The sequence below is a fragment of the Gouania willdenowi genome, chromosome 17, assembly GCF_900634775.1.
Source record: "Gouania willdenowi chromosome 17, fGouWil2.1, whole genome shotgun sequence".
Classification (NCBI taxonomy): Eukaryota; Metazoa; Chordata; class Actinopteri; order Blenniiformes; family Gobiesocidae; genus Gouania; species Gouania willdenowi.
The window spans coordinates 37,110,698-37,136,645 of NC_041060.1; the positions used below are offsets into that span (position 1 = coordinate 37,110,698).

The 25,948-nt window shown below is 41.5% G+C and overlaps 1 protein-coding gene across 5 annotated transcripts in view; it reads left to right on the top strand.

Annotated features, from left to right (window-relative positions):
• LOC114478736 (5'-AMP-activated protein kinase subunit gamma-1-like) overlaps window positions 1-25,403 on the top strand; it is a 95,824-nt gene extending 70,421 nt beyond the window's left edge. For 2 of the 5 annotated variants that reach the window (XM_028471937.1, XM_028471941.1), the window contains 3 exons: window positions 21,046-21,192; window positions 21,833-22,000; window positions 22,406-25,403. In XM_028471937.1, the coding sequence (XP_028327738.1) occupies window positions 21,046-21,192; window positions 21,833-21,949 (264 nt within the window). In that variant the 3' untranslated portion in view covers window positions 21,950-22,000; window positions 22,406-25,403. Of the gene's footprint in view, window positions 1-1,149; window positions 3,024-16,068; window positions 16,438-21,045; window positions 21,193-21,832; window positions 22,001-22,405 lie in introns of those variants that run through there. The other 3 variants (XM_028471938.1, XM_028471939.1, XM_028471940.1) reach the window with 3 other exon arrangements.
• Window positions 25,404-25,948: the final 545 nt, after the last annotated feature.

Below are 25,948 nucleotides of genomic sequence, written 5' to 3' on the forward strand. Positions count from 1 at the left end.
GCATCTGTAAAAAAGCTAAAGCTGAAAAGAGGATAATGATCCTAAACATACCTCCAAATCCACCATGGACTACTTCAAGAAACGCAAGCTGAAGGTTTTGGAATGGCCTTCACAGTCTCCAGACTTAAACATTATCTAAAATCTGTGGGTAGATCTTAAAAGAGCTGTGCATGCAAGACGTCCTAGGAATATTGCAGAACTGGAAGCCTTTTGCAAGGAAGAATGGGGAAAAATCCCAAATAATAGAATCCAGAGACTTGTTGTTGGCTATAAGAAGCGTTTACAAGCTGTGATATCTGCCAGAGGGGGTGTTACTAAGTACTGAAGGTACTGATGCTGTAGGGTGCCCCGAATTTTGCACATGCCAAAATTATGTTTTTCATTTTTGTAATTTTGTTCAATTTATAAAATAAAATGTAACTATGCATTAATGTTTCCTGACAATATTGTCTTTTTTTCCCATATACCAGAGAGACAGTAAATATGAATATAACTTTTTAAATATATAAAATATGCTGTTTTTAAAGGGGTGCCCTGACTTTCGCACACAACTGTATATGTGAACCATAATAACCATAAATCATACTGATTTCTTCATTTTCAACGGTTTGCTGCTCACGGTGAAATGAGCGCCAGTCGCTCACAGGTGTAAATCAATCAATTAGATTTAGGTAAGTCTGTGACTGGCCACGCAATGATTTAGCTCACCACTAGAGGGCAGTCTTGCAAAGGCATGGAGGCTACGATCTGCTGATCTATTTATATTTTAAAGTGGATATAATAAAGTCTACACACCTCTGTTCAATGTTTTTGTGATGTAAAAAATGACACCAACATAAATTATTTTGCAACTTTTTCCACCTTTAATGCGACCTATAACCTGTACAATGCAATTGAAAAACAAACTGAAACCTTTAAAGGGGGAAATAAAAAATAACCTTTTGGTGACAACTGTCTTCTCATCTCTTCGATCCCTTGGATGATCAACTTAATGTTTTCGCCATTGAGTCTGAGATGCTTTGCAGCTTCATTGGAGATATAGTTGTTATCTGAGGGGAGATCAATTAAATTCCTTTGGCTCACAACAAGTGTAAGCACATACAGTTGTCGAGACCTTGTTCAGAAAGCTTCTTTGCTCTTTGTTTTCAGCTCTGGAGGCAGTTCAGCAAGGAATTTTCTTGCTTGTCAGCCAGTTCCAAACCTCCAGCTTCCACTTTTGCCTTGTTCTGCTCTTCATTATTATTTGGCTTCTTCTTCTTCTGAGGTCTTGAACAGAGCAAGGCTCCACTCACTCCTCATTTCACCTTCGTCCAGCTCGTCAGCCCTGATAGTGAGGTATTTGCCCCTTTTAGTGGATTAAGTCAGGGCTGCTGAATGCTTCTGCTTATGCACCTCCTCTGCTGTAGCCATCTTCTTATTTTTCTGGCATTGATCTAATTTATAAGTTTCTATTTCTGGTGGGCTCTTGTAGTCCTTTATTTGGCCTTCACTAGCAGATGAACAGATGAGCATACAGCCTTACAGGTGGGCTTTTAGCTTCAGTCAGAAGTTGAACAATCTTTAATGACTATTCTTGCTTTCAGTCATCAATGCTCCAATGATTGGAACAGTCCGATTTCCTTGGGACTGGCCCTTGGTTTACAGCTGAAGACAACCGTGGTTTAACTTGGTTAAAACTTTGTTTTATAACTGTTTGGATCTTTGGTTTCAGCCCTCCGAAAAGGCTTTCGGGTAACACACGGATTTTCACAAGTTGTGCTTTTCTTCGTTGGTTCTTACTCGAACTTTATTGACCACAGTAGACCACAGAAAAACACAGGTTATAAACCTGAAACAGGATAAATGCTTCATCACATTACACTCATCACACTTATTACCAGTGCTAACAGGTTGATTTAGCAGTTCTTACGTTACCAATGGGTTGTGTGTTCCCGAATGAATGGTCTTGTCTTGGCCTTCTTCGTCCAGTCATCTCTTATGACTGACTGGTTCAGAGATCACAGCCGGGTGCTTGTTCTGCTCCACACTGACTCTCTAGTGCTCCAGTCGCTCCTTTTATATTGGCTTGTCCTGGAACCCAGTGACATTACTTGGTCTGCACTTCCAACTTGGCCGTGATGGAACATAGTGACATCACCTGGCTCACATTTTAACTCAGATTAATAATTAACATTATTAATTATTAACTTTCTGGACCTGTTTATTTCGTTTAGTGACCCAGAACCTTTGGTTTTTATTCCAACACTCAGTGTTTGTGGGTCAGAGTCTATCAGTGTGGAACATCTTGATGAGGTCATATTTACCCACTCTTCTTTATCAAACTGATCTAAATGTGACAGATAGTGAGGACATCTCCTGTGTACAGCCCTCTTCAGATCACTACACAGATATTCAATAGGATTCAGGTCTGGACTCTGGTTGGTCCATTCCAGAACCTCCATCTGATTGTGGTGAAGCCATAGTTTAGTTGATGCTATGCTTAGGATCATTGTGGTGTTGAAAGATAAAGTTCTTCTTCATCTTCAGATTTCTAACAGAAGTCTGAATGTTTTGTTCCAACACTGTCTGGTATTTAGAACTGTTCATAATTCCCTGCCACCACCATGCTTCACTGTAGGTATGGTGTTCTTTTGGTGATGAACAGTGTTGTTTTTGGACCAAATAAACCTTTTGAAATTAGGGCCAAAAAGTTCCACCTTGGTTCTGTTACGGCAAATTTGCGGTTGACCTCATTTGGAGACATGATTTATTGCTCTGGTTGAATGATGGAGTCCAGTCGGAGCATTGATGATTTTATAAAAAAGGTTTATTATAAAACTAAATAAAAAGGAGTACAAAGATGGACAAAATTAGTGACCGCCCGGGGCGGACGTCCAATGATCGAGTGGCCCACAGTTATAACTCATCACGTATATTCTCCCTCAGTCCCCCTCCCTCCTCCCCCCAGGAGATAAAGAGGACAGAGGAGGTGAAAGAAGAGAGTGAAAAGAGACAGTTTCTTTTTTGGGTCAAAATAACCTGTTCTCTGGTATCTCCTGATTGTCGTGAGTGTTGGAGGTGTGTGCGTGTATGGTGTTTGTGTGTATGAATGGATGTGTATTGGGTATTGTTACGGCAAGATTTGCGGTTGACCTCATTTGGAGACATGATTTATTGCTCTGGTTGAATGATGGAGTCCAGTCGGAGCATTGATGATTTTATAAAAAAGTTTATTCTAAAACTAAGTTAAAAAAAAGGCAAAGATGGAACAAAAAGAAGTGACTGTCCTGGCCGGACGTCCGAAGGCAGAGCCGCGCCCTCTAACAGTTTCAGCTTAACACTAGAAGTCCCAGGGATTTCTATATCCCCCCAGAAGTCCCAGAGCAGGGTCAAATGAACTCTAGGACCAAACTGACGACTCTGATGGCTACAATTTGCATCTATTCATTTGTAAATGAATCACCTGAGAAATCAGCAGGGGGGAGAGCCTGACTCTAACAATGGAAGTCTGGAATGTTAGGGGGAAGTGCCCTGGAAGCTAAAGTCACAATGCCCCGTTTATTAACTCGTTCTGCTTGATGCTGGGGGAGAACAAACACAGACTACAAACATTGAAAGAAACAGAGTCACCTCTTCCAACACACCTGATTCAAATGATTATCAGGCTTCTGCAGAGCTGGATGATCATTTGAATAAGGTGTGCTGATTAGTGGCCCTCGAGGACCGGAATTGGACACCCCTGGAATACCCTGTTGTCATGCAGCCTTTTGTGCTGTGGGGAATAAATAGCTGGCTGCTTCCACCTGCTGACACTCCACACTTATTCTACTCAAAATGCAGAGAAGATTTACCACTCAAGAAGCGTTGGAATTGATCCTGAACAATGCAAACCCTTGTGACTCAGATGGGGAGGACATAAACCTTCAGCCAAATTCGGATTCGGACTCTGAGCTGTCTTCAGGTTAGATTTCCCAAACATCCTATTTTCATTTCCTGACTTTATTTTTATTTAAAACCGAAGAAAAGAATAATTTGAATTTGTTCACATTGCAGATGACGCGACTGCTCCTCATCTGGAAAAGAGAGCTCGGTTGGAGAGTGAGCCCACAGAGACGGCGAAAGAGGGCACAGTGTGGCATGAAGAACATGTGGGTACAATTCTCCGTTTCACTCCAATGGAACCGTACGCTGCAGATGGAGAGCCAACAGCAAAGGCCAGAAGAAGAATCAGGAGTCGCCTTCAGAGCTTCCTCTGTTTCATTACTGTTGGCATGCTCCGTCCCATTCAAGAATGGACTATTCAGCATGCACGGCAAACGGAGCAGACGGACTGGTTCATGATCCTCCATGAACTAATGGCATTTATTTCTGTTATTATTTTGAGGGGGGTGACCAAGGTTCCATCTCTGCGTGACAGCTGGTCAGCATGCCTGGGAAACCCACTTATCACTGGAATTATGTCACGAAACCGTTTCCAAGACATCATGCGTCACCTACGATTTGATGACATGTTTACGCGCAGTGAGCGAGTGCAGACAGATAAGTTTGCTGCAATTTCGGATGTGTGGGGATCGTTTGTTACCAACTGCATCACATGCTACAACCCTGGTCGACACATCACAATTGATGAACAGCTTTTCCCATCGAAGACTCGCTGCTGTTTCCTGCAGTACATTGCAACAAAACCGGACAAATTTGGCATAAAGTTTTGGGTGGCTTGTGATTTGAAAACAAAGTACATCTGCAATGTCCTCCCATATCTTGGAAAGGACCCCAGTCGTCCCAGTGAGGAGAGACTTTCTGAGAGTGTGGTGATGAAGCTGATGGAACCATTTATGGACAAAGGCAGGACGGTCACCACGGACAATTTCTTTACATCACTGACACTTGCACGACGACTGCTCAGCCGGAAAACCACCATCCTCGGGACAGTCAACAAGATTCGCCGGGAAATTCCTCAGTCAACTAGAAAGATGGACCGCAAGGAATTCACCACTCAGGTATGTTGTTGGTCTTTTTATTCCATCAACACCTCTGAGTGTGTCATTGTGTTTAAAACCGCTATAATAACAACAATTTCTTCTTTTTTAGGTGTTTTCCACCACTGGTGCCACGCTGACGGTGTATGCGCCCAAACGAAAAAAGACCGTCTACATTCTCAGCAGCATGCACAGCGTGGTTGAGACTGAGGAAACCATCAAAAGGAAGCCAAACACCATCACCCAATACAACACCACAAAGTGCGGAGTGGATGTGATGGACCAGATGGTGCGGGAGTACAGTGTGCGCACAGGAACACGGCGATGGCCAGTCGCCGTGTTCTACAACATGATCGACATGGCGGCACTCAATGCACATCTGCTTTATCAAGCATGCACCGGGGTGCAGGAGAGACGGGTGGACTTCCTGGTTCAGCTAGCAAGAGAGTTGGCTAACTCTCATGTGAGTGAAAAGAAGGCACTCAAAGAGCAACTGCGCCAACAACAACCGCCTACACCTGGCCCTGGGAAAAGGGCTAAGTGTCAGATCAACCATTGCTGCAAGAGCAATCGCGCAACTGTGCGATGTGTTCATTGCCACAAATACACATGTGGCAAATGTAGGAGAGAGATACCGTGGCAGTGCCAAGTATGTCACGAGTCTCAATAAGAGGATGAAGGAGATTCTTCTAAATATGTGCACAGTTGCTTTGTTATTATCATTATTTTTATTTATTTTGTTTGTTTTTTTTTACACAAATAAAAACCATTGAAAACAAATCACAGTTGTTCTTTTGCACATTTCTCACACCACACTGTCATTAAAAATAAATAATTTTTGTGTTCTCTTTGGGTCAAATGACACCTCTCTGGGTTTTATAGGTAAAAAGTTCATTTGACACCTCTGTGGGACTTCTAGTGTTAAGGTTTTATACAGATAAAAGAAGAGTTCCACCCTCAGGAGGAGGAGGAGGGAGTCAGTGGAAACATGTGAGGATGATGAAGATGTTATGAGGAAGGTTCGGGCGCCAGTCTTTATCTGTCCTTGATAAGTGTGCGTTCGTGTATATCTGCATGTGAGCAGAGACTCTGGCCTTGGCAGAGACTCTGTGCTGCACTGAGTACAATACGATCTGTTTAATCATGATTCAGCTGTTCAAAAGTGTAAAGAGTAATGGAGTCATCATGTATTAAAACATGACAAATTGTACACATGAACATACATTTGACGATATGATGATGAATATAAAAATGGCCATAACATTCCCCACTTTTGGCCGCCATCAACGACCAAATCAAGAAACAAAATTATTATATTCCACTTTTGCTGTCTGTCAGGGTTAACTTTTGTGAGGCACAGATATATCAAGAAAATGTGGAAATAAACTTCATCATTATTATCAATGGCATGAATCATCAAAAATCATCCTTTATTACATCTAGATAAGCAAAAATCATCATTTGCATCAAGGACATCACTCGTCTTCATTGGCTGAGTTCAGTGGTGACAACCATGGTTAGAATCACTGCACTTGATTGGCGGCATCATGAGTGAAGAACCTTGAGTATTTTTCTCAATCGTAGCAGAAGGGTTTATGACTGTATTCCTGCAGCTAGGTGTGAGGTTGTCCACCCTCCATCTAGCTATAAGCATTTGGTGTGGCTTATAAACAAAGCTAGGCCCTTGTTCTAGAGTGTTTTCTTGTGTGTCGTGAAAAAGAAAATCTCAGTGGCCTTGTCGGTTCCCCCTTCATTGTTCGGTCAGCCTCCGTCTCAGCATCAGCTGGTGTCGGCAATCATCTGCTTGGATCCATGTCGCCCGCTCCGCGACCTTCACTGCCGTGTGGGTCGTTCATTTCCGGTCGGCGTTGTAGATGATTGGTTGTTGTCTGAGGAAGGGTAGTCTCCACACACCTGGCAACCTCTCTTGGGATCGGCTGGTACCTGAACAGAAGAGGGGGGGGGAAACCAAAACAAAACAAAACAAAACTTTTCAGATCCTAAAAGAATCACACAATGGTTAGGTGTGGGTTAGTGAGCTTTTAGCCATGCTAGCTCAATGTTATCTGTAGCCCATTCGCACGTGAGTGGGAAAATATGAGGCTGAAAGAAAAGCAGGAAGTATTAATTCGATTCTCTTTTCCTGGAGAAAGGAGAAGCATAGCTGGAGTTGCAGTGATTCTCAAACTGTGGTACGTCTACTTACCTGGTGAGAAGCAACAATTTGAGAACCACTGTTTACAAGGACATGCAAGTCGGACGGAGAAGTGTGGAGTGTGATTACATGTCTTCTCAAGATGAATACATACAATTGGGAGACATGGAGATGTGAGAAAGCTAAATAAGTTTAACCAAATAAATAAATAATGTTATTTATTTATTTAAATTGTTTGTTTTATTTTTCTTTGCTATCTCTTATTTGTGAAGGAGAAATCTTATTCTATCCTTTATTTATTCTGAATAATGTCAACACTCCACACCTAATTACATAGCCTAATTCTTTTATAGAGCTGAAGTTGTCAGTTCATTTATTTCATTATTTTCCCTCATAATTATTATTTGAGATGTAATTTACTTAATTTTGAAGGTAAATTGGTGGCAAAAGTGTCTCCTATTCTGTGTCTGAACCAGAGTTAAGCAAGACTATTGGCCCTTTAAGGTTAGACAGGATTAAAGTTAAGTTGAGTCAAACAATCATATTGTCTTTTGCTCTCTGTGTTTATCCCATTCGTAGGAGTGACGAGCCATAGCACGGTTTGGAGAGCTTCCTTAAATGCTTGGAAGTAACTTAACTTTAAACTATCTCTTATATCAATCAATTATCAAGAATTTCAGGTGGACCCTTTTTAAATCTCAGGCGACCCAGATTGGGCCACCAACCCAATGTTGAGAACACTTAATTTTTCCCTTAAAAGTATCTAAACCCAGTGAAGGTGTTTTGTGGTCTTGCACGCTAAGTGCTGGTGGAACAAGAAGAAAATGGTTGGAGGGTTTGAGGTATATTTTCCTATGATAAAATATAAATCAAAAATCAGAGGGACGTTGGCCCCTCCCTTCCCTTGAATACATTTGGATTCTTAAGACCATATGATAAATATCATTGGAAAATGACTTATCTGATCATTTTGGATGTGTCTCCGTTTTCCTCTCTCTTGTGTCCGCCTGCCTTTGTGCCCTTCCAGCCTCCTCGACCTCCTCCTCCTCAGCCATAAAGGTCAAAGCCAGGGTCAACTGTACGCTCCTTTTGGAAATTTGAAGATCTGTCCCCACTTCCGCAGTTGGATTGGAAGTCTCTGTAGTCTCTGGAATATATATTATGTTAGAACATCCACAATATGTCATATTGTCACGTGTCTATTTCAATCTATTTCCCCTTTGCTTCCCAGTTACAGTTATGGACAATACTTCCCTTTAATTCTCATCCTTCATCATAAGAAGCAGTGACCAGGCATGGCGGCGAAGGAGGTAGGATCGGAGTCGAAAAGGCGGTGGCATTTTCTATTCGGAAACACTCAGAAACAGAAAGAGAGGAAAACATTAAGACTTAAATTAATAATTTAAAATATCCCTTTTCTTTAGTTTGATTTGATTCGTCTCCTTTGAGTATACAGCCAGCGACCTGTATATTTGAAAAAAAACAACACAATAACAACAACTAAGACGAAGACATAGACAAGTGTACACAACAACGAGTATACACATACAACAACAAAAACATGGACACTGAACATGAACAGTAAGGTCAGTCAAGGTCAAAGCCAGTCATTCCACTAAAAGTGGTATCATATATAAAAAACGTCGTTTGGTGTTTTTAAACACCCAGAAAAAAACCTTTAAAACCTGGTAAACTTTTTAGAAGGCCCAAGGCCTAAAACCATAGTTCTTTTAACAAGCAGCAGTGTTTTCTGAACACCCCACTACATAATTGGCAAAAACAGGGAGAAGATCTAGTGCATCAAAACCCAGGAGGAAAGGAAGGTGAAACAGAGGAACATGTGTAGTCAAACAGCCATTCATCGGTCAATCACTCAATGACATGTCCACGGCACATTCGCACTCACAACGCGGTTCTCTCAGGCATACGTAACATGTCATCATTCAGTCACTCATGCCGCACAAGTTCATGCCTCAATTTTCACGTCCATGCATTCACAAGGTTTTGCTGCATAGTGTCTAAGTAGAATATAGGCCTCATCTAAACCACCCGCGGCGATAGCCAGTCCACCTTCTCTCTCGGGGTCAATGAGCTCTTAATGCCCCCCTCATGCTTGGCAACCTTTTAGTGTTAATTAATTGCTTTTCACTGGTATCATCTGATTACTAAGAGGTACGCTCCTTTTTACTTCCGCCTTTGCGGAGTGTACACTTAGATTATTGCCCGTGTGGTACTGACAGTCTGCTCATCTGCTGATCAAGCAGGAATTGCACGGCCGTGCCTAACTCAACAAACTCAACCCCGGTACTCAACCGGGGGAAACTCTCCCGCCGTCCGTCTCCAGAAATGTAAAAAAGAATCTCTGAATCAGCAGGGCTCAACCACCGCTCTTGAAAATAAGAGTTTGAGAGAATAACTCAACCTCGGTACCATACCGAGGGAAAATTTCGCACAACTGTCAGGACTTTATTGGGCACCTCTAAGATTGAACGGAGCACTCAACCTCTAATAACCCTCACTCTAAGGGAACGTAGAAATTTGTTCAGAACGGTATTCGGTTACCAAGCTGCACATTAAATCAGGTGGACCACTATCCCCCAAAGAGCGCTTTCCCTAGCAAGGTTTATCCTTTTTCTGCACATTAAACCAGGACTTTTTGTTTGAAAAGTAATTGCCTATGTACTCATAGCAACTAATGGGACATTTTTTCTTCAGGAAAAAATTTGGTACCCCCCCCTGCTGTCGAGTGGCTTTGGGCCGGCAAGACAGTCCGACGCGGTAAGGAGGAGGCGCGCAAAATGAAAACGATGAATGTTGAACTAGGCTGTCTGTCGCAAGCAGCTTCAAAAAGGGTTAGGTACAGATTGTTTACGAGGGTATCGATCAAAAAAAAATGTCAAAATGTAAACTTGGTTGAGGCTGCAGTCCTCAATCTCTGTCTCAATTTTCCTGAAATTGAGTAAAAACAAAAGAGTAAAAGAAGAATCGTTCAGAAATAACAAAGGAGAAAAAACGTGTGAGCTCAAAAAAATCATGGCCAATAAAAGAATAAAAAATTAAAACTTCAGCTCCAAAAGCTGAGGCAACAGAGGGCTCTTTCTTCAGCGGATGTAACCATATCTTGCATTGTGGGGGGGGGCCTCCCCTCAACAAGAAAATAAAATGAAAGAAAAGCAAACAAAAACAACCTTATCAGTAACACTATTTTCTTCCCTTTTGTTTGTTCTTTTCTCATAAAGGCCAAAGCAGTGTAAATAAATGAGCAACATAATGAATAAAAGCAAAGATAAATGATGGGCACACATGGTCTCATGTGGCAAACAGAAGGGTTCTGTGTGAAGTTCTGGTGGTCCTGTGTTTCAGCTCATAGTTATGAATGTGGGTGTGTGACTGTATGTCTGGTCTGTCTGCGTGTGAGAGAATAAATGAAAACAAAATAATCTAGCGTACAGTCAGAAAATAGAGGGGTTAGTATTGTCCTATCGAAGGAGAAGCTTGTTGGCTATTTGCTAGTTGTCCCCCCCCATGCCAAAGTTCAAGGCTAAGGTGATATAGCACTACCACCAAAGGCTGTGGTGGACTTCTTATGGCTTGGTATCCTTGTGGCTTTTGAAACAGTGTCTTTTTTGGTGAAGATGTTCCAGCAGACGTGTGATCAGTCTGCAGTTGCTGCCCATCATTCAGGCAGTAATCGTGGCGTTCAACTCGCAACTCATTGGTGGGGGAGTGTCCAACAACTCCGACGCCCACAGGTTCTCAGTCTTTGATGATGGGGCAGGATGTGTTAATCCCAGCATTGGCATGTGGCCCATTCATCGACGATGAAGAGTTGACTTGGGACTGAGCGAGTTATTTCAGCATTGCTTTGCTGAATGGGAGAGTTGAGTCCTTTGATAGTCCATTTCCTTCTGAAACTTGGTCCTTTGAATGATGTTGACATTTCATTAGCATAAGAGTTGAAGGTGATTTCATTCATTAAGAGCTTTCATTGAAGATGTCGTTTCTTTAGGGACAACCGCAAAGCCAACAGAAACTAACAATAAAATAATAAAAAATGATAATGATGATAACAGTAATATTAAAATAAAATAAAATGAAATACTGTATTCATCTCTGTGTGTGTTTGAGTGTGTGTTGTTCATATTCATTTTAGAGTGGACCCCAGATATATCAAACATGAAATCAGAATAAAATTTAAAATTAAAATAAAAATAGTGTCTGTGTGTAATGGCACTATTCTGTAGGCAGGGGGAGAGGTGAGAAATCACAATGTTGTGTCACAAGTGTGTAGTGCCATGTGACCTTTCTAAACTGGCCAGTGAGGGGCGCTACCTCTCTCTTTCCTTTGAGTGTGTGTGTGTGTGTGTGACTTCTCCCTCTCTCTCTTTGTGCGTGGGTGTGGCTCTCTGTGCGTGTGCGCTCTGTGCGTGCGCATGCTTCCCTCTCTCTCTCTCGTGCGTGCGTGCGTGCGTGCTTGGCTCTCTCTCTTTCTCTCTCTCTCTCTGTGCGTGCGTGTGTGCGTGCGTGCGTGTGTGTGTGCGTGTGTGTGTGTGTTCCGTGCCACACGTCTGTTCAGCCGAGAGAAAGAAAACCAAAAAAAAAAAAAAAACCAAGGCGCACAGAAACACAGCATCCGACTCTCTCCAAAATGAAAGCATTAAAGCCAAACAACCAAAGGGAGAAATCTGATTCCATTCACACGTTTAAACAAAATAAAAACAAAGATAAAAAGAAGTAAAACTCACCGAAAGCATGATCTGAGTTCACATCATACCAAGATTGTATATGCGTATGCATATATTATTTGTTTATTGGGTTGTTCATCTGTTTGATTCCCATTATCAGTGTTTTACTCCCTGTAGTCTTCACTACAATTTAGGTTAGGTTTGGGGTTCTAATCTATTTTTATATCGGTACAGAGGTGAACTCGTTACATGGCAGCGGGGTGTTTTGGAATCTTTGGTTGCCTGTCTATCCTATGGTCAGGACCTCACAGGCTGTCCGTGGGTGCCTGAACAAAACCAAAGTAAATAATGACCAGCCGTATTTGATGCCTAAACAAAATATCCGAGCCCGAAGAAAAACAGAGGGAACCCACAGCATTAAAAAGCAAAGAACTTCAACCATTTGAGCCTTTCTCATGGCAGTCTATTCACTGCGTCAAAACACAGAACAGCTGAAGATCAAGATCAAAGCTGAAAATCAATACAATGCTTGACTGGTTGCCCTTCTATCAACACAGAGCGAATATATATGTAAATGAAAATTTATATATATATATATATATATATAAAGGCAGCTTTACCTTAATAGTCAAAATTGGTGTTTGAGGTTCAACCGATGGTTCGTGGTCCAGTCTCTGTCCGAGGGCAGACCACCGTGAGGCAGCCCTGGGGTTTTAAGTGTGTCCACTCAGTGCTGGTCCACGGCCGACGCCCCACAGAGCAGAAGATGGATCCAGTTCGTGATCGCCAATTGTTACGGCAAGATTTGCGGTTGACCTCATTTGGAGACATGATTTATTGCTCTGGTTGAATGATGGAGTCCAGTCGGAGCATTGATGGTTTTATAAAAAAGTTTATTCTAAAACTAAGTTAAAAAAAAGGCAAAGATGGAACAAAAAGAAGTGACCGTCCTGGCCGGACGTCCGAAGGCAGAGCCGCGCCCTCTAACAGTTTCAGCTTAAGGTTTCATACAGATAAAAGAAGAGTTCCACCCTCAGGAGGAGGAGGAGGGAGTCAGTGGAAACATGTGAGGATGATGAAGATGTTATGAGGAAGGTTCGGGCGCCAGTCTTTATCTGTCCTTGATAAGTGTGTGCGTACGTGTATATCTGCATGTGAGCAGAGACTCTGGCCTTGGCAGAGACTCTGTGTTGCACTGAGTACAATACGATCTGTTTAATCATGATTCAGCTGTTCAAAAGTGTAAAGAGTAATGGAGTCATCATGTATTAAAACATGACAAATTGTACACATGAACATACATTTGACGATATGATGATGAATATAATAATTGCCATAACAGTGTGTATGTGTGACTATGTGAGTGTGTGTAGGCATGTGTGTGTGATGCCTCTGTGTCTGAGGGATAAGATGTGTTTTGGGAAGATGAATTTCTCCACTTGATGATGACTGTCTTCACTGTGTTCCATGTTATATTTAATTCCTTGGTAATGATTTTGTACCTTCACTGACTGATATCTGTGAACAATGAGATCCTCCGATGCTTTAGAAGTTCTCTGTGGACCATGGATTGTTCTGGAAGATGTAGCTAGAAAAATGTGAGGAAAAGCTTCTAGAACATCTGAACTTTATTTGTGGTTAATCAGAGACACTTTAAATGGTGACAGATGTGTGCTGACTCCATTTAACATGAGTTTGAATGTGATTGGTTCAATCTGAACACAGCCCCGCCCCCACTTATGAGAGGGTGTGCAGTTTGTTTTTCACTTGGATTGTACAGGTTCTAGGTCACATTAAAGGTGGAACCTAAGGTTTAGACAATCAGATAAATATTAGTGTGTACCTGAGTCAATCTATAAATCAAATCAAATAAACTTTATTCATCTGTTAGGAACTTCATTTACAGAGAAAGTGCCAGTACAGAAACAATAAAACACAGAACACATCCATTCACACATTCTGATGTTCATGAGTTCTCTACTAAATAGATTAAAAACAAAAAGGCCAATTTTTATATTCCTCACCTAAGATTATGTGTTGTGATCAGCTGTTTAACAGGCAGATGGAGGGGGGGGGGAAGCTGGAGCTGGCCCTCTTTGTCCTACGTGGGAGCTACTTGAACCTGCGCCCTGAAGGCAGTAGGGTGTAGTGAGGGTTAGTTGAGATCTGGTGTTGTAGGTGTTAGTGAGTGACTGCTGTTCCTGACCAATCATTTTTCTGCTGATCTTGATCATTTTCTTTAGAGAGTTGTGGTGAGTGAACCAAACCAGGCGGTGATGTTAGATGTGAGGATGGATTCAATGAAACATTTATAGAAAACAGCGACAATGGATTGATGAACCTGAGCTTTGCAAAGCTTACAGAGAAAAAAAAAGGTTAACATTTTGAAAAAATTTGTTCAGTGTTGAGTTAAAATGTAAGTTTATGGTCGATTATGGAACTGAGATATTTATATGAAAGTGACCTTTTCATTTATTTCATTGTTGACTGAGTGAGAGTGTGGTGGGATGGCCATGGGGGAAGTAAATGACCATTTCTTTGGTCTTAGATATGAAAGGAAATATAAATTAAATAAAACATCAGGTCCATATGTAGTGATATACTGTAAGTTAGCACCTCATAAACACGAAGAACACTCAACTGATCAATAGTTATTGAACACTGAACTTGTTTTTTCTCTGCTTCAGTTATTAATATTTATCCACTGACTTCATTCATTTTGGTTCTGAACCCTGTCTGAGTGTCAGTGTGGATTGGAGACACTTTCCGCTCCACTAGAACCATTGTCCCTGCTAGCTGCTACATGTTAGCATTGATGCTAGCTACTATATGTTAGCATTGATGCTAGCTGCTACATGTTAGCATTGATGCTAGCTGCTACATGTTAGCATTGATGTGCTAGCTGTTACATGTTAGCATTGAGATGCTAGCTGTTACATGTTAGCATTGAGGTGTTAGCTGCTACATGTTAGCATTGAGGTGCTAGCTGCTACATGTTTAGCATTGAGGTCTTAGCTGCTACATGTTTATCATTGAGGTGCTAGCTGGTACATATTTAGCATTGAGGTGCTAGATGCTACATATTTAGCATTGAGGTGTTAGCTGCTACATGTTTAACATTGAGGTGCTAGCTGGTACATATTTAGCATTGAGGTCCTAGCTGGTACATATTTAGCATTGAGATGCTAGCTGTTACATGTTAGAATTGAGGTGTTAGCTGCTACATGTTAGCATTGAGGTGCTAGCTGCTACATGTTTAGCATTGAGGTCTTAGCTGCTACATGTTTGTCATTGAGGTGCTAGCTGGTACATATTTAGCATTGAGGTGCTAGCTGCTACATATTTAGCATTGAGGTGTTAGCTGCTACATGTTTAACATTGAGCTGCTAGCTGCTATGTTTTTTTTCCTGTAATTAATTAATTGCAATTATAACAATAAAGTGACAGCCCTAATGTTCGGATCTTTGATTTCAGCCCTCCAAAAAGGGTAGCTAGGCAGGACACAATGTCATATCTCGTGTTTGTCTTTGTTGATTTTCATTCAAACTTTATTGACCACAGACCACAGACTACAGTGGTAGACCACAGGTTATAAACTTGAAACAGAATAAATGCTTTATCACACTCATCACACCTATTACCAGTGCTATCGGGCTGATTTAGCAGTCGTTACATACCAATGGGCCGTGTCTCCTGGCGATGATCTGGTTTCGACTGTCTTGTCTCAGTCACTTGGTGCAACTAATTATGCCAAGACTTCAGAGCCTCAGAACATAGTGTCATCACTGAGGTGTCATCACTGCTCTTGAGCTGCTATGACTACCTGTCAACAGAGCTGTTCTGACTTACCTTCAGTTGCCATGACTACCAGTCAACATCAGTTATTTTTTTCATTTTAACTCGGATTAATAATTAACATTATTTATTAATTTTCTAGACCTGGTAATAAGTGACCTTGAGCCGAACACCTCCCACTTGGCCGACTGATCAAAGATCCACGGAGGCCACAATAAATAAACAACAGTCACTTAACCCTCCCACTGGGATACCAAGCTTGACGTCCAAATTGTACAGGCGTTTATCATGAAACCAAAGTGCCTTCGAACAAAGGTCTTTGTCGTCATTGTAGACCACAAGTACATGGCTAACTAAGGAGGTAGGCCCCACCAACTTTCCTCCTACTGAGTGTAGGGTTACCCTCTAAGAAACAAATCACAAAGTCCTTGAGTACCCCTGGCTAGAACTTATCTCACCTCCTGTTTGTCTTCAGCAGGAACCAGTGCCACCAACTTCCGAACATCTCTCCATGACGGTGGTGGTGGGCATGTTGGAGCTCCTCTGCCAAGCCCTGGCAATGAAGGGGGTGGGAATGGCCAAGCAGGTCTTCTGGATACGTCACATACCCGATCGAGTCGAAACTGCCCTCTTGGAACGATCCGATCTGCAATCCAGACCATGTCTTCAGCGTTGAGGCTTCTCTCTCTTTGGTGACAGCTTTGCCGGATGAACGAGTTCAGTTCAGCAAGCTTGCTCCACCTCGTCCAGAGCTTGTCGACTTCAGCTTGGACTGCACCCAGCCCGTGCTAAGAGTGGCCTAAGATATGCTCCTGAGCACATCTTTGTTATGAGTCATAGGATGGTAGGTCTAGGACGATAACTCCAATAACTAAAAAAGATGTTCTACCAGGCAGGGAACATAAGACAGGAGCGGGTTGTTAAAAAAATATTTATTGTACAAAAATTAGATGTAAATTTACCACAAAGCGAAAATCTACTACATCAAACCATGGCTCAGGTGGTAGAGGGTCATCTTCTGATCGAGAGGTTAGGGGTTCGATCCCAGTACCTGACTATGTGTCGAAGTGTCCTTGGGCAAGACACTGAACCCTATGTTGCTCCCAATGGTCGACTAGCACCTTGCATGGCAGTCCTGTCCCACTGGTGTGTGAATGTGAGAGTGATTGGGTGAATGAGCTGATATGTAAAGCGCTTTGGGACTGCTTCAGTGTGGTTATAAGATGCTATATAAATCTAGTCCATTTACCATTTTTTCCAAAATAAAAAACTAACAGAAGAAGAAATGCTGCAGCGCAAGACCCACTGGTCGGTCAGGCTGGTCTGGTGTGTGCCCAGGCCTTTTATGCCCCAGCTGATTAGGTGCAGGTGTGGGACAGCATCAGAGCTGTAGGAGGAGCTCTGGGCAGGTTGAAGCAAGGAAGATTTCAAAGGATATGACATAAAAGACTTGGTCCATAACAGTCTCTCTTTCCGGGATCCACGTCAGCCGGTGCCCGTCGGCCCTGACTCTCATCTGGCCGTGGGGTCTTGAACTCTCTCTCTGACACGTGCGTGCGTTGGACTCCTTTGCCGTTTTTACAGGCCGGTCAACTTTCAGACTGGTTATAGCTACAGCTGTGGCTCCAGCACTTCGGTCTGATGGGACCCACATTTTAAGGTAGAACCCTCCCTCCTTCAAGAGGTTTTCTACCTCTCTGGGGGGCAAACTGGTTGTAGCCTCAGCTGTGACACCAGGCCTTAGGTCTGACAGGACCCACGGTTTAAGGGAAAAGCCTCCCGCCTTCGAGAGGTTTTCCATTTCTCTGGGGGGCAGACTGGCTGTAGTCTCAACTGTGGCTCCAGGCCTCCCACTTTGACCTGACAGGGAGAAGCTTCCTGCCTTTGAGAGGTTTTCCACTTCTCTGGTGATTCCCTGATGTTCCTTGAGGTCCTTGTGGGATGTTAAGATGTTGTCCACGCAGCTGTCTTCTACCAGAACCTGGCGCTCTTCAACCTGGGGCAGTTTGCTGTGTTTGTCGGCTTGGACGTAGGTGAGGCATTCTTTAATCTCCTCCACCTCTCGCTTCTCTCCTAGGGCCATTTCTTTGCCTCCGGGAGCGCAACTACCACACCTGCCACCACCACATTGAGGGTCACGTACACCGCGCCAACACTGTCCCATTTGAACCATTCAAAGATTTCTTTATTGGTGCTCGTGGTACCTCAGGGAATTGTTTCTCGTCCTTCCACCTGGGCCTTGCTATGTTCTGACGAATTCACAAAAATCTCCCTGTACACCCTTGAAGCTGTTCTCAGCAAACACGCAAAGTGGGTTTTAGACCTGTTTACCTCCAGGTCTATCACTTTGAAGTGGTCAGGGTAAGTTCCACCAATGGTTTTTCTCAGGGGACCATCCCAGAAGACGAGGGCTCCTACCTTTTTTTATGGCTGTGGAACCAGGCAACCTTCCCTGTGGCTAATCAATAAGTCAATCTTCTTCGCCTTTTTTGATTGTTGTTGGTCACAAATAAACTGGCAAAGTCTGGAAGTTAAAGTTTTTCAGTTTATTCCAGGTGTGCAAAAATTAACAAAAAAATGAAGATCCCGTGATTTACAACCAAAAAAAAAACCGAAAATCTCAATGTACTGTAAAAAACAAGATCTTACTCCAACCATGCGTTATGGCCTGTAGATGTCACCCTCACTGCAACCAGGCATAGACTGACTTCCCATTCAAAAACGGCTCCTCTTATAGCCCAAGCCCCTCCCCTCACATTATATATTGGGGGAAAAATAATTTTTTATAATAAACAAAGTATTGTATTGATTAAATTAATACAATTGTTTTTTATAATATATAACAAAATTCCATAACGTTCCTTCACTGAATGATGCACATAAGACAGTGTAATTTAATGATAACACATCATTCACCGCTAGGAACAGCTGACCAATCACACCGCGCATAAACATTCTATAAGACTAGGTACCGTACATGCACCTCTGTTTGGGGCGTTCCCTAAGCGACATATGCGGAAGAGAGAGAGATTTTCTGTAGTGACCGTATAGGTTCTGTCGTGGGTCCCTCTCCTGCCCTTACAACGGCATCCCCGCGGTGTTTACTGTGTGCGCAGCTTGTGCTTTGAGCTGGTGAGGGAGGGAAGAGTAGCAGCGCTCTGTAGTGTCTTTAATGACGTGGAGATAGGCATGACTCCTACACCGTAGCCTCAGAGTATATCTTTTGTTGACAACTGTCTTCTCCATCTTTCCGATACCTTGGGCGATTAACAATGTTCTCTCCATTGAGCTTGAGACGCCTTGCAGCTTCATGGGAGATATAATTGATATCTGAGGCAAGATTGATTAAAATACCAATTAGATGATAGTTTGTTGTTGCTTTGGTATTCCTTTGGCACATAACTAGAGTTGGCGCACACTGTTGTCGAGACCTTGTTTGTTTAAGAAAGCTTCTTTGACCTCTGCTTCCAGCTCTAGAGACAGTGAAAGTTTTGCAAGGAGCTCTTTTTTCTTTTCAGTCAGTTCCAACCCTTTGGCTTCCTCATTCACCTTGCTCTGCTTTCCATTATTTTTCTCCTTCTTGTTCTGAGGTCTTGGACAGAGCAAGTAGTTTAAGGTATCTTTGGGTGCAGTTTCCGTCTTCGCCATGAAGGAGCAAGCACTGGAAACATGCTACTGCTTTCTTCAGTTGAGCTTACTGGCTCACCAAGTTTAGCTTCCTGAAGGCCTTACAGGAAAATACCCTGCCTGCATGCTCGTTGTCTCCACACATGATGCATGAGCTTGGTTGGGAACCTCTCTGAGTGTTTCCCAAGGTGATTTTGGTGAAGGCTTTCTTTTTCCCTGTAGCTGGTCCATCACATCGAGAATGTCTTCCTGTTTCTTCTGGTACTGTACCAATCAAAGTGGTTTTGCAATGAAAATCCACTTCCAGGGTCATTCTTGTACGTCACCCACTCTTTTTTCATAGAGTTGAAGTTTACTTTCAATCAAATGCACCACCACTTGATTTTTCACCGCATCTTCCTGTCCTAGGATTTGGAGGTCTTGCAGGGCCCTCTCCACGGCTTGAGTCAATTCAAGAGTAGTTTTGGTAAGGTTCAGGCTGAGCAGGAGATACACCATAGCTCAGATTGGGGGCCATGTGGACCAAGCTAGGCTGGAATCTGCTGACAAGGGGACAGGGAAAGCAGTTCTGGTGAGGTTCAAACTGAGCACGAACAGTAGCAGCTTGCTCGAGGGTTCCGATGTGCTCTTAATCCTGGTTTCAGCGTCTCCTTAGCTTTCTATCACGGGCTCTGAACTCAGTGATCTTAGCTCTCGAGACTAGGCTCGTCCACCCATCCAAACTCCTTTCAAGCTCCTGTTCTAGGCCTTTACTCACTAGTTCTAGGTACCTTCTGGGCTGCTGATGGTCGGCTGCTTCGTGGCTTGCTCCTCTTCAGCGAATCTGGTCCAGAAGCAATCCATGACGATCTGTTTGATTTCATCAAACTCTTCATCACACTGTGCTGTTATCTCGTCAATGTTGTCCGCCATTCCTTGAGCTTCTTCATTGCCCACTTCTCTTAAGGCCGTAGCACACTCAATCCCAGCATTTGTGGCTTTGTAATGCGTGCCTTTACGGTTCCTCCATTCACATTTCATTTCACTTTCTTCCATCGCGTTAACCCTGGAAGCAAGGTATTTGCCCCTTTTAGTGAATGCAGTCAGGGCTGCTGAATGCTCTTGCTTCAGCCATCTTGTTATATTTTCTGGTGTTGATCAAATTCATAAGTATCTTCTGCCTGTGTAGTCCTCTATTTGGCCTTCACTCGTTTATTTGTCTCCTAGTAGATTAACAGATGATCTTACAGCCTCATGGGTGGGCTGTTAGCTTCAGTCAGAAGTGGAACAGTCTTTAATGACTACTCTCACCTTCAGTCTTCAATGCTCCAAGGATTGGAACCATCCACTTTCCTTGGAACTGGGCTTTGGTTTACAACTGAAGACAACCCTGGTTTTTAACTGTTCCGATCTTTGATTTCAGTCCTCTGAAAAGGCTAGCCAGGCATGACACAATGTCATAACTCGCGTTTGTATTTGTTGGTTTTTATTTTAACTTTATTGACCACAGTGGTAGACCACAGACCACAGGTTATAAACCTGAAACAGAATAAATGCTTTATCACATCACACCTATTACCAGTGCTATCAGGCTGATGTACCAGACGTTACATACCAATGATGTGTCAACAGAGCTGTTCTAACTTACCTTCAGTTGCCATGACTACCGGTCAACATCAGTTCTTTCCATTTTAACTCAGATTAATAATTAACATTAATAATTAATATTATTTTCTAGACCTGTTCATTTTATTAAGTAACTTAGATTTAAAACACACATTAATCCTTGAATTGAACACACACTGTGCGTGCATGTGTGTGTGTGTGTGTGTGTGTGTGTGTGTAGAATTTAGCTGCTGAGAAGACCTACAACAACCTGGACATCAGTGTGACTCAGGCTCTCAAACATCGCTCTCAGTTCTTTGAAGGAGTCGTGAAGTGTCACAAGATGGACACGATGGAGATGATCGTGGACAGGATCGTCAAAGCTGAGGTGACACACACTTCCTGTTCACACATGTGTGTGTGTGTAGTTTATTTATTTATTTATTCTTCACAGTGTGTGTAGTTTATTTAAAGCTCAGATATGAACTCTGTGCTGCTCCCCTTTAGTTAGCATTTCCTTTGTGTCAATCAATCAATCAATCAATCAATTAATAAATCAATCAATCAATCAATCAATCAATCAATCAATCAATTAATAAATCAATCAATCAATCAATGAATGTGTGTGTGTGTGTGTGTGTGTGTGTGTGTCTGTATGTGTGTCTGTGTGTGTGTGTGTGTGTGTGTGTGTGTGTGTGTGTGTGTGTGTGTGTGTGTGTCTGTGTGTGTGTGTGTGTGTGTCTGTGTGTGTGTGTGTGTGTGTGTGTGTGTCTGTGTGTGTGTGTGTGTGTCTGTGTGTGTGTGTGTGTCTGTGTGTGTAGTTTATTTATTTATTTATTCTTCACAGTGTGTGTAGTTTATTTAAAGCTCAGATATGAACTCTGTGCTGCTCCCCTTTAGTTAGTATTTCCTTTGTGTCAATCAATCAATCAATCAATCAATCAATTAATAAATCAATCAATCAATCAATCAATCAATGAATGTGTGTGTGTGTGTGTGTGTGTGTGTGTGTGTGTGTGTGTGTCCAGGTCCATCGTCTGGTGGTGGTGGACGATCGCTCCAGCATCCAAGGGATTGTGTCACTGTCTGACATCCTCCAGGCTCTGGTTCTCAGTCCTACAGGTATCGATGCTCAGCATCGCTAACATCCTGAGCTCCTCCCCCTCTGCCCCAGACACCTCCCTCTAACCCCCCAGGTAGGAAATAACCTCCAGCTCGTCCACTAACTCCTGATCTCTAACCACTGAATGTGTATCGGATCCACTGTGTAACTGTGTATTTGATTGATTGATTGATTGATTGATTGATTGATTGATTGATTGATTGATTGATTGATTGATTGATTGATTGATTAACCCTCTCACTAACCTCTAACTGTGGGGATAAATCCTTTGTTCTGGGGTTCCAGACATCACCATATGAAAGTGTTTGTTATTTAGTTGTAGTTCTAGTTTTAGTTCTGGTTCTAAATCTGATTCTGGTTCTAATTCTAGTTCTGGTTCTGATTCTGGTTCTGGTTCTTGTTCTAGTTCTTGTTTTGGTTCTAGTTCTGGTTCTGGTTCTGGTTCAGCATCTAAATGTGTGATGTGTTCTTTCCTCAGATGCCTGTAAGGAGTGAGTGATGGAGCTCAGCACTACCTTCACAGGAACGGATGAAAACATTGATCACCTTATTGACTTTGAAATGATTGATCACTGATTATTGAAACCTTTACTAAAGAATATTCCTCTTGTATTAGTGTTTGTAACGACTAATGACTGATGGTTCTACTACACAATCATCTCACTTCACTTTTTACAAACTAAAGGAACACCAGAGAACATTGATCTACTTACAGCTGATTGATTGATTGATTGATTGATTGATTGATTGATTGATTGATTGATTGATTGATTGATTGATTGATTGATTGGTTAGTGATCAAAGTGTTTGCAAGCTGATACTTTGAAAAACTATCATTTTGAATTGTTCATGAATCATCTTTTCTCACTAGATTATTGTAGAAAATATCAAGTTTCTAATTTTTCTAATCATTAATAATTGTGATTGGATATATTTATAATTCATTTAAACAATAATTAAAGTACTTCTTTGCGCGCCTGCAGTTACGCTTTTCTCTCCTATGCGTAAGCTTGACCAACAGCGCGTATGTGTGAATGAAGGAAAGGAACAGTTTTCTCAACTTTTAATTTGAAACGCCTTCATTGATAAACAATATAACAGGTTGATTTGATCAGATTATTGATCAGATTATTGCAGTGTGACTAAGTTACAGTTAAAATCTCTTTCCATCATCATCACCATCATCATCATCATCACGATGAAGACTTTCTAATGCTTAGTGGTCTTCAACAAAGGTTAGATACAGGGATTGTTCCAGGATGATCAGCAAAGTAGAACATTGGTCAGATGTTGGTCTGTTGAAGAGTTCTTCACCCATATTCTAGACTGTGTTTGGAAGTTCATGATGGTCCTTGATAGTTGTTGTACAGTTCTTTCATGTTCCCACACTGAACCTGTTCTGCTATCTCAGCCCACTTTACCAGACCTCTTCGTGGGCTTTGGTACTTTAGTTCTCCACCTGGGCTTAAGTTTTACTTGCTCTCGTCTGACTTTTGTTTAATGCTTCTTTTTTTATTTCTTCTTGTCTGTATTCTCTTAAGGGTTTGTTCTGTTGTCAAATGTCTGTGCTGCCTGTTTCAGAGCAGGTTGTTTGATGGCATCTCTTGTCTCTCGCTGTACATCTGTGTACATCTGTGTACATCTGTGTACATCGGGGTCTGTAGCACTTTAAAGCTGTTCTTCAAGGCCAACGTTAACGATGCTTGTGTCTTTCAGAGATCTCACATTGAACTTCTCCTTTCCTGATGTTTAGTCTCATTTTAGCAGTCACCAGTTGGTCTGATGTCATGTCTGCTCCTCTTCACTCACTCAGCTACTGCTTCATAGTCAGTGCTAATGCTAATGTTATTAGAGGTGTAAATAGCGGGATAAGGACGCCCAGAGCTTTCGGTGAAGCCCTGAGTGTGGAGCGGAATAGTAGTGCGGTGATGTCACTAGAGTGGAGGCATGTTGTGAGACTGACTATTATCTGAGAGACAAACTCAGCCGTGACGTTAGGCCAGAGGGAACCGTTATGAGACGTGTAATCCCAGGGCTACGACGTAAACATTAAAGCTAACACTGATACTAGAAATGAACATGATTTTTCTCTATGTGTGTCATAAACCATGTGTAGCTCAGGCTTAGGACTAAATGTACCTGATTGTTATTGATAAACAAGACCTTGATAAACTTAATTATCTTAATGGTGATTTTCAGAAGAATCAACAGCAGATAAACATCGTTGCCATTCTTTGGTTTAAGAAATATGATCCTCTTATCAGTGTGATGAGGCTTGGGGTAGATTTGTGTAAAGGAATTAAAATAGTTTATAATAATAATGCTGTCTTGATTTTAAATGTTCACACCATATGAATGTTACAGTCATGAGGCTGTAAGTGCACGTACATGCATATTAGTCATGGATGTTATGAAATATTTTAGTTTTCTTGATGAATCTAAAGCATGTCAGTTATTATAAATGGTTTAACAAACGAGTACCTCCATATCTGATAAGAATACTTCACATACTACAGTAAGTATTCACATTAAATGTATGTGCACCAGTGTTTAGTCACCTGTAATGTTTCATGTGTACTAAACATTTAAATACATGTAAGACATGATTGGGGAGTGTCTTAATAACCATGTGATGTATGCAGATGGGCTACAACAGCTGTTCTCAACCTATGGCGTACGCGACCACATTACATTTCAATACAAAAATGATTGTTGAAACAAATGAGGGTCAGAAGTGAAGCTTTTTAGGGTTAAATGTTGTTAATAAAGTGAGGACATGGGTCATGTTATCAAACTGTATGCTAAAGCTAACATGCTAATATATACAGTGTGGATGTTAAAATAGCTCTTTTTAAATCAGACTGTACCACTAGATATACAGTAAAGCTCAAATTAAAATAATGATTTTAGAATCAAGGTTCCTAGATTTACTAGTGTGAGTTATGTTTAGATTTATGCTGATATTATTTAAGTCTAACAATAAGTTGATCCGACATTATGACACAACATTTTGTATGTTTGTATGTGTTTGAACTATATGAGCATATATTGTATTTATTGTTGTTTTTACCTCTTTCATATTCACAGAATGATCTGAAATAAAGTAAAAATGAGATTTTGATAAAGGCTAGAGTGAAATTAAGCAACTTAAATTGTATTATTTAACTTTTGATTTAATGAGTACAACTAATGTGTTGCATTAATACATATCTACCACATTCATAATGTTGATTTGTGTTAAGTTTATTAAATAAATAAATCTAATTTTGTGTTGGTTAGGGTTATGTTTTCTTAGTTTTCACTTCCATGTATAACTGATACAAACCGTTTAAAAGGCGATATCAGTCCCTGCAAGATCAACCCTTGATTTTGTGACCAATTTTTTTTTTAATTTATAAGTTTTCTGGCAAAATCCTTGAAACTCAATAAAATAAAACTGCAGTCGTGTGATGTATAGGCACAAAAGCCTCTGGAAATATTGTGTCATTTTATTAAATGTGTGTATTTGGAGGGAATAAGATAGCGACAACGTCAGTATTTGGGAATTGATGCAATGAGTCATGTTATCTGTTATCTTATCTATCTAGAGGGCCGAATATGGTCCCCGACCCGACTGGCCGCGCTAACCCATGTGACCAAGAACTTAAGAGTTTGAATGAAATACAGTGAGAGTTGGTGACATAACCGTACATGTAGTATTATGGTAAATATGGTTATTCTAGTTTCCTCCCACAATCCCAGAGTCCTAAGCATTTTTGGTAAAAAAAAACATTTTGGTACGTTTACACCAATATCTTATTTCTCATTCCTGTTGAATGAAACTTACACTAAATGGTTCCAAACCTCAATTTAAACTGAAAAGACAAAGAAATTCTGCAACTCTTGCTTTAATTTTTTTTGGAACATACAATCTTTATGAGTCAAATAGTAAAGTGCTTTTAAATACACTCACCGCAGCCCAAAAGGTATTTTAATGACGTTATCACAGTTTTACAGGCTTTAATGGAGGTCATAGTCACAC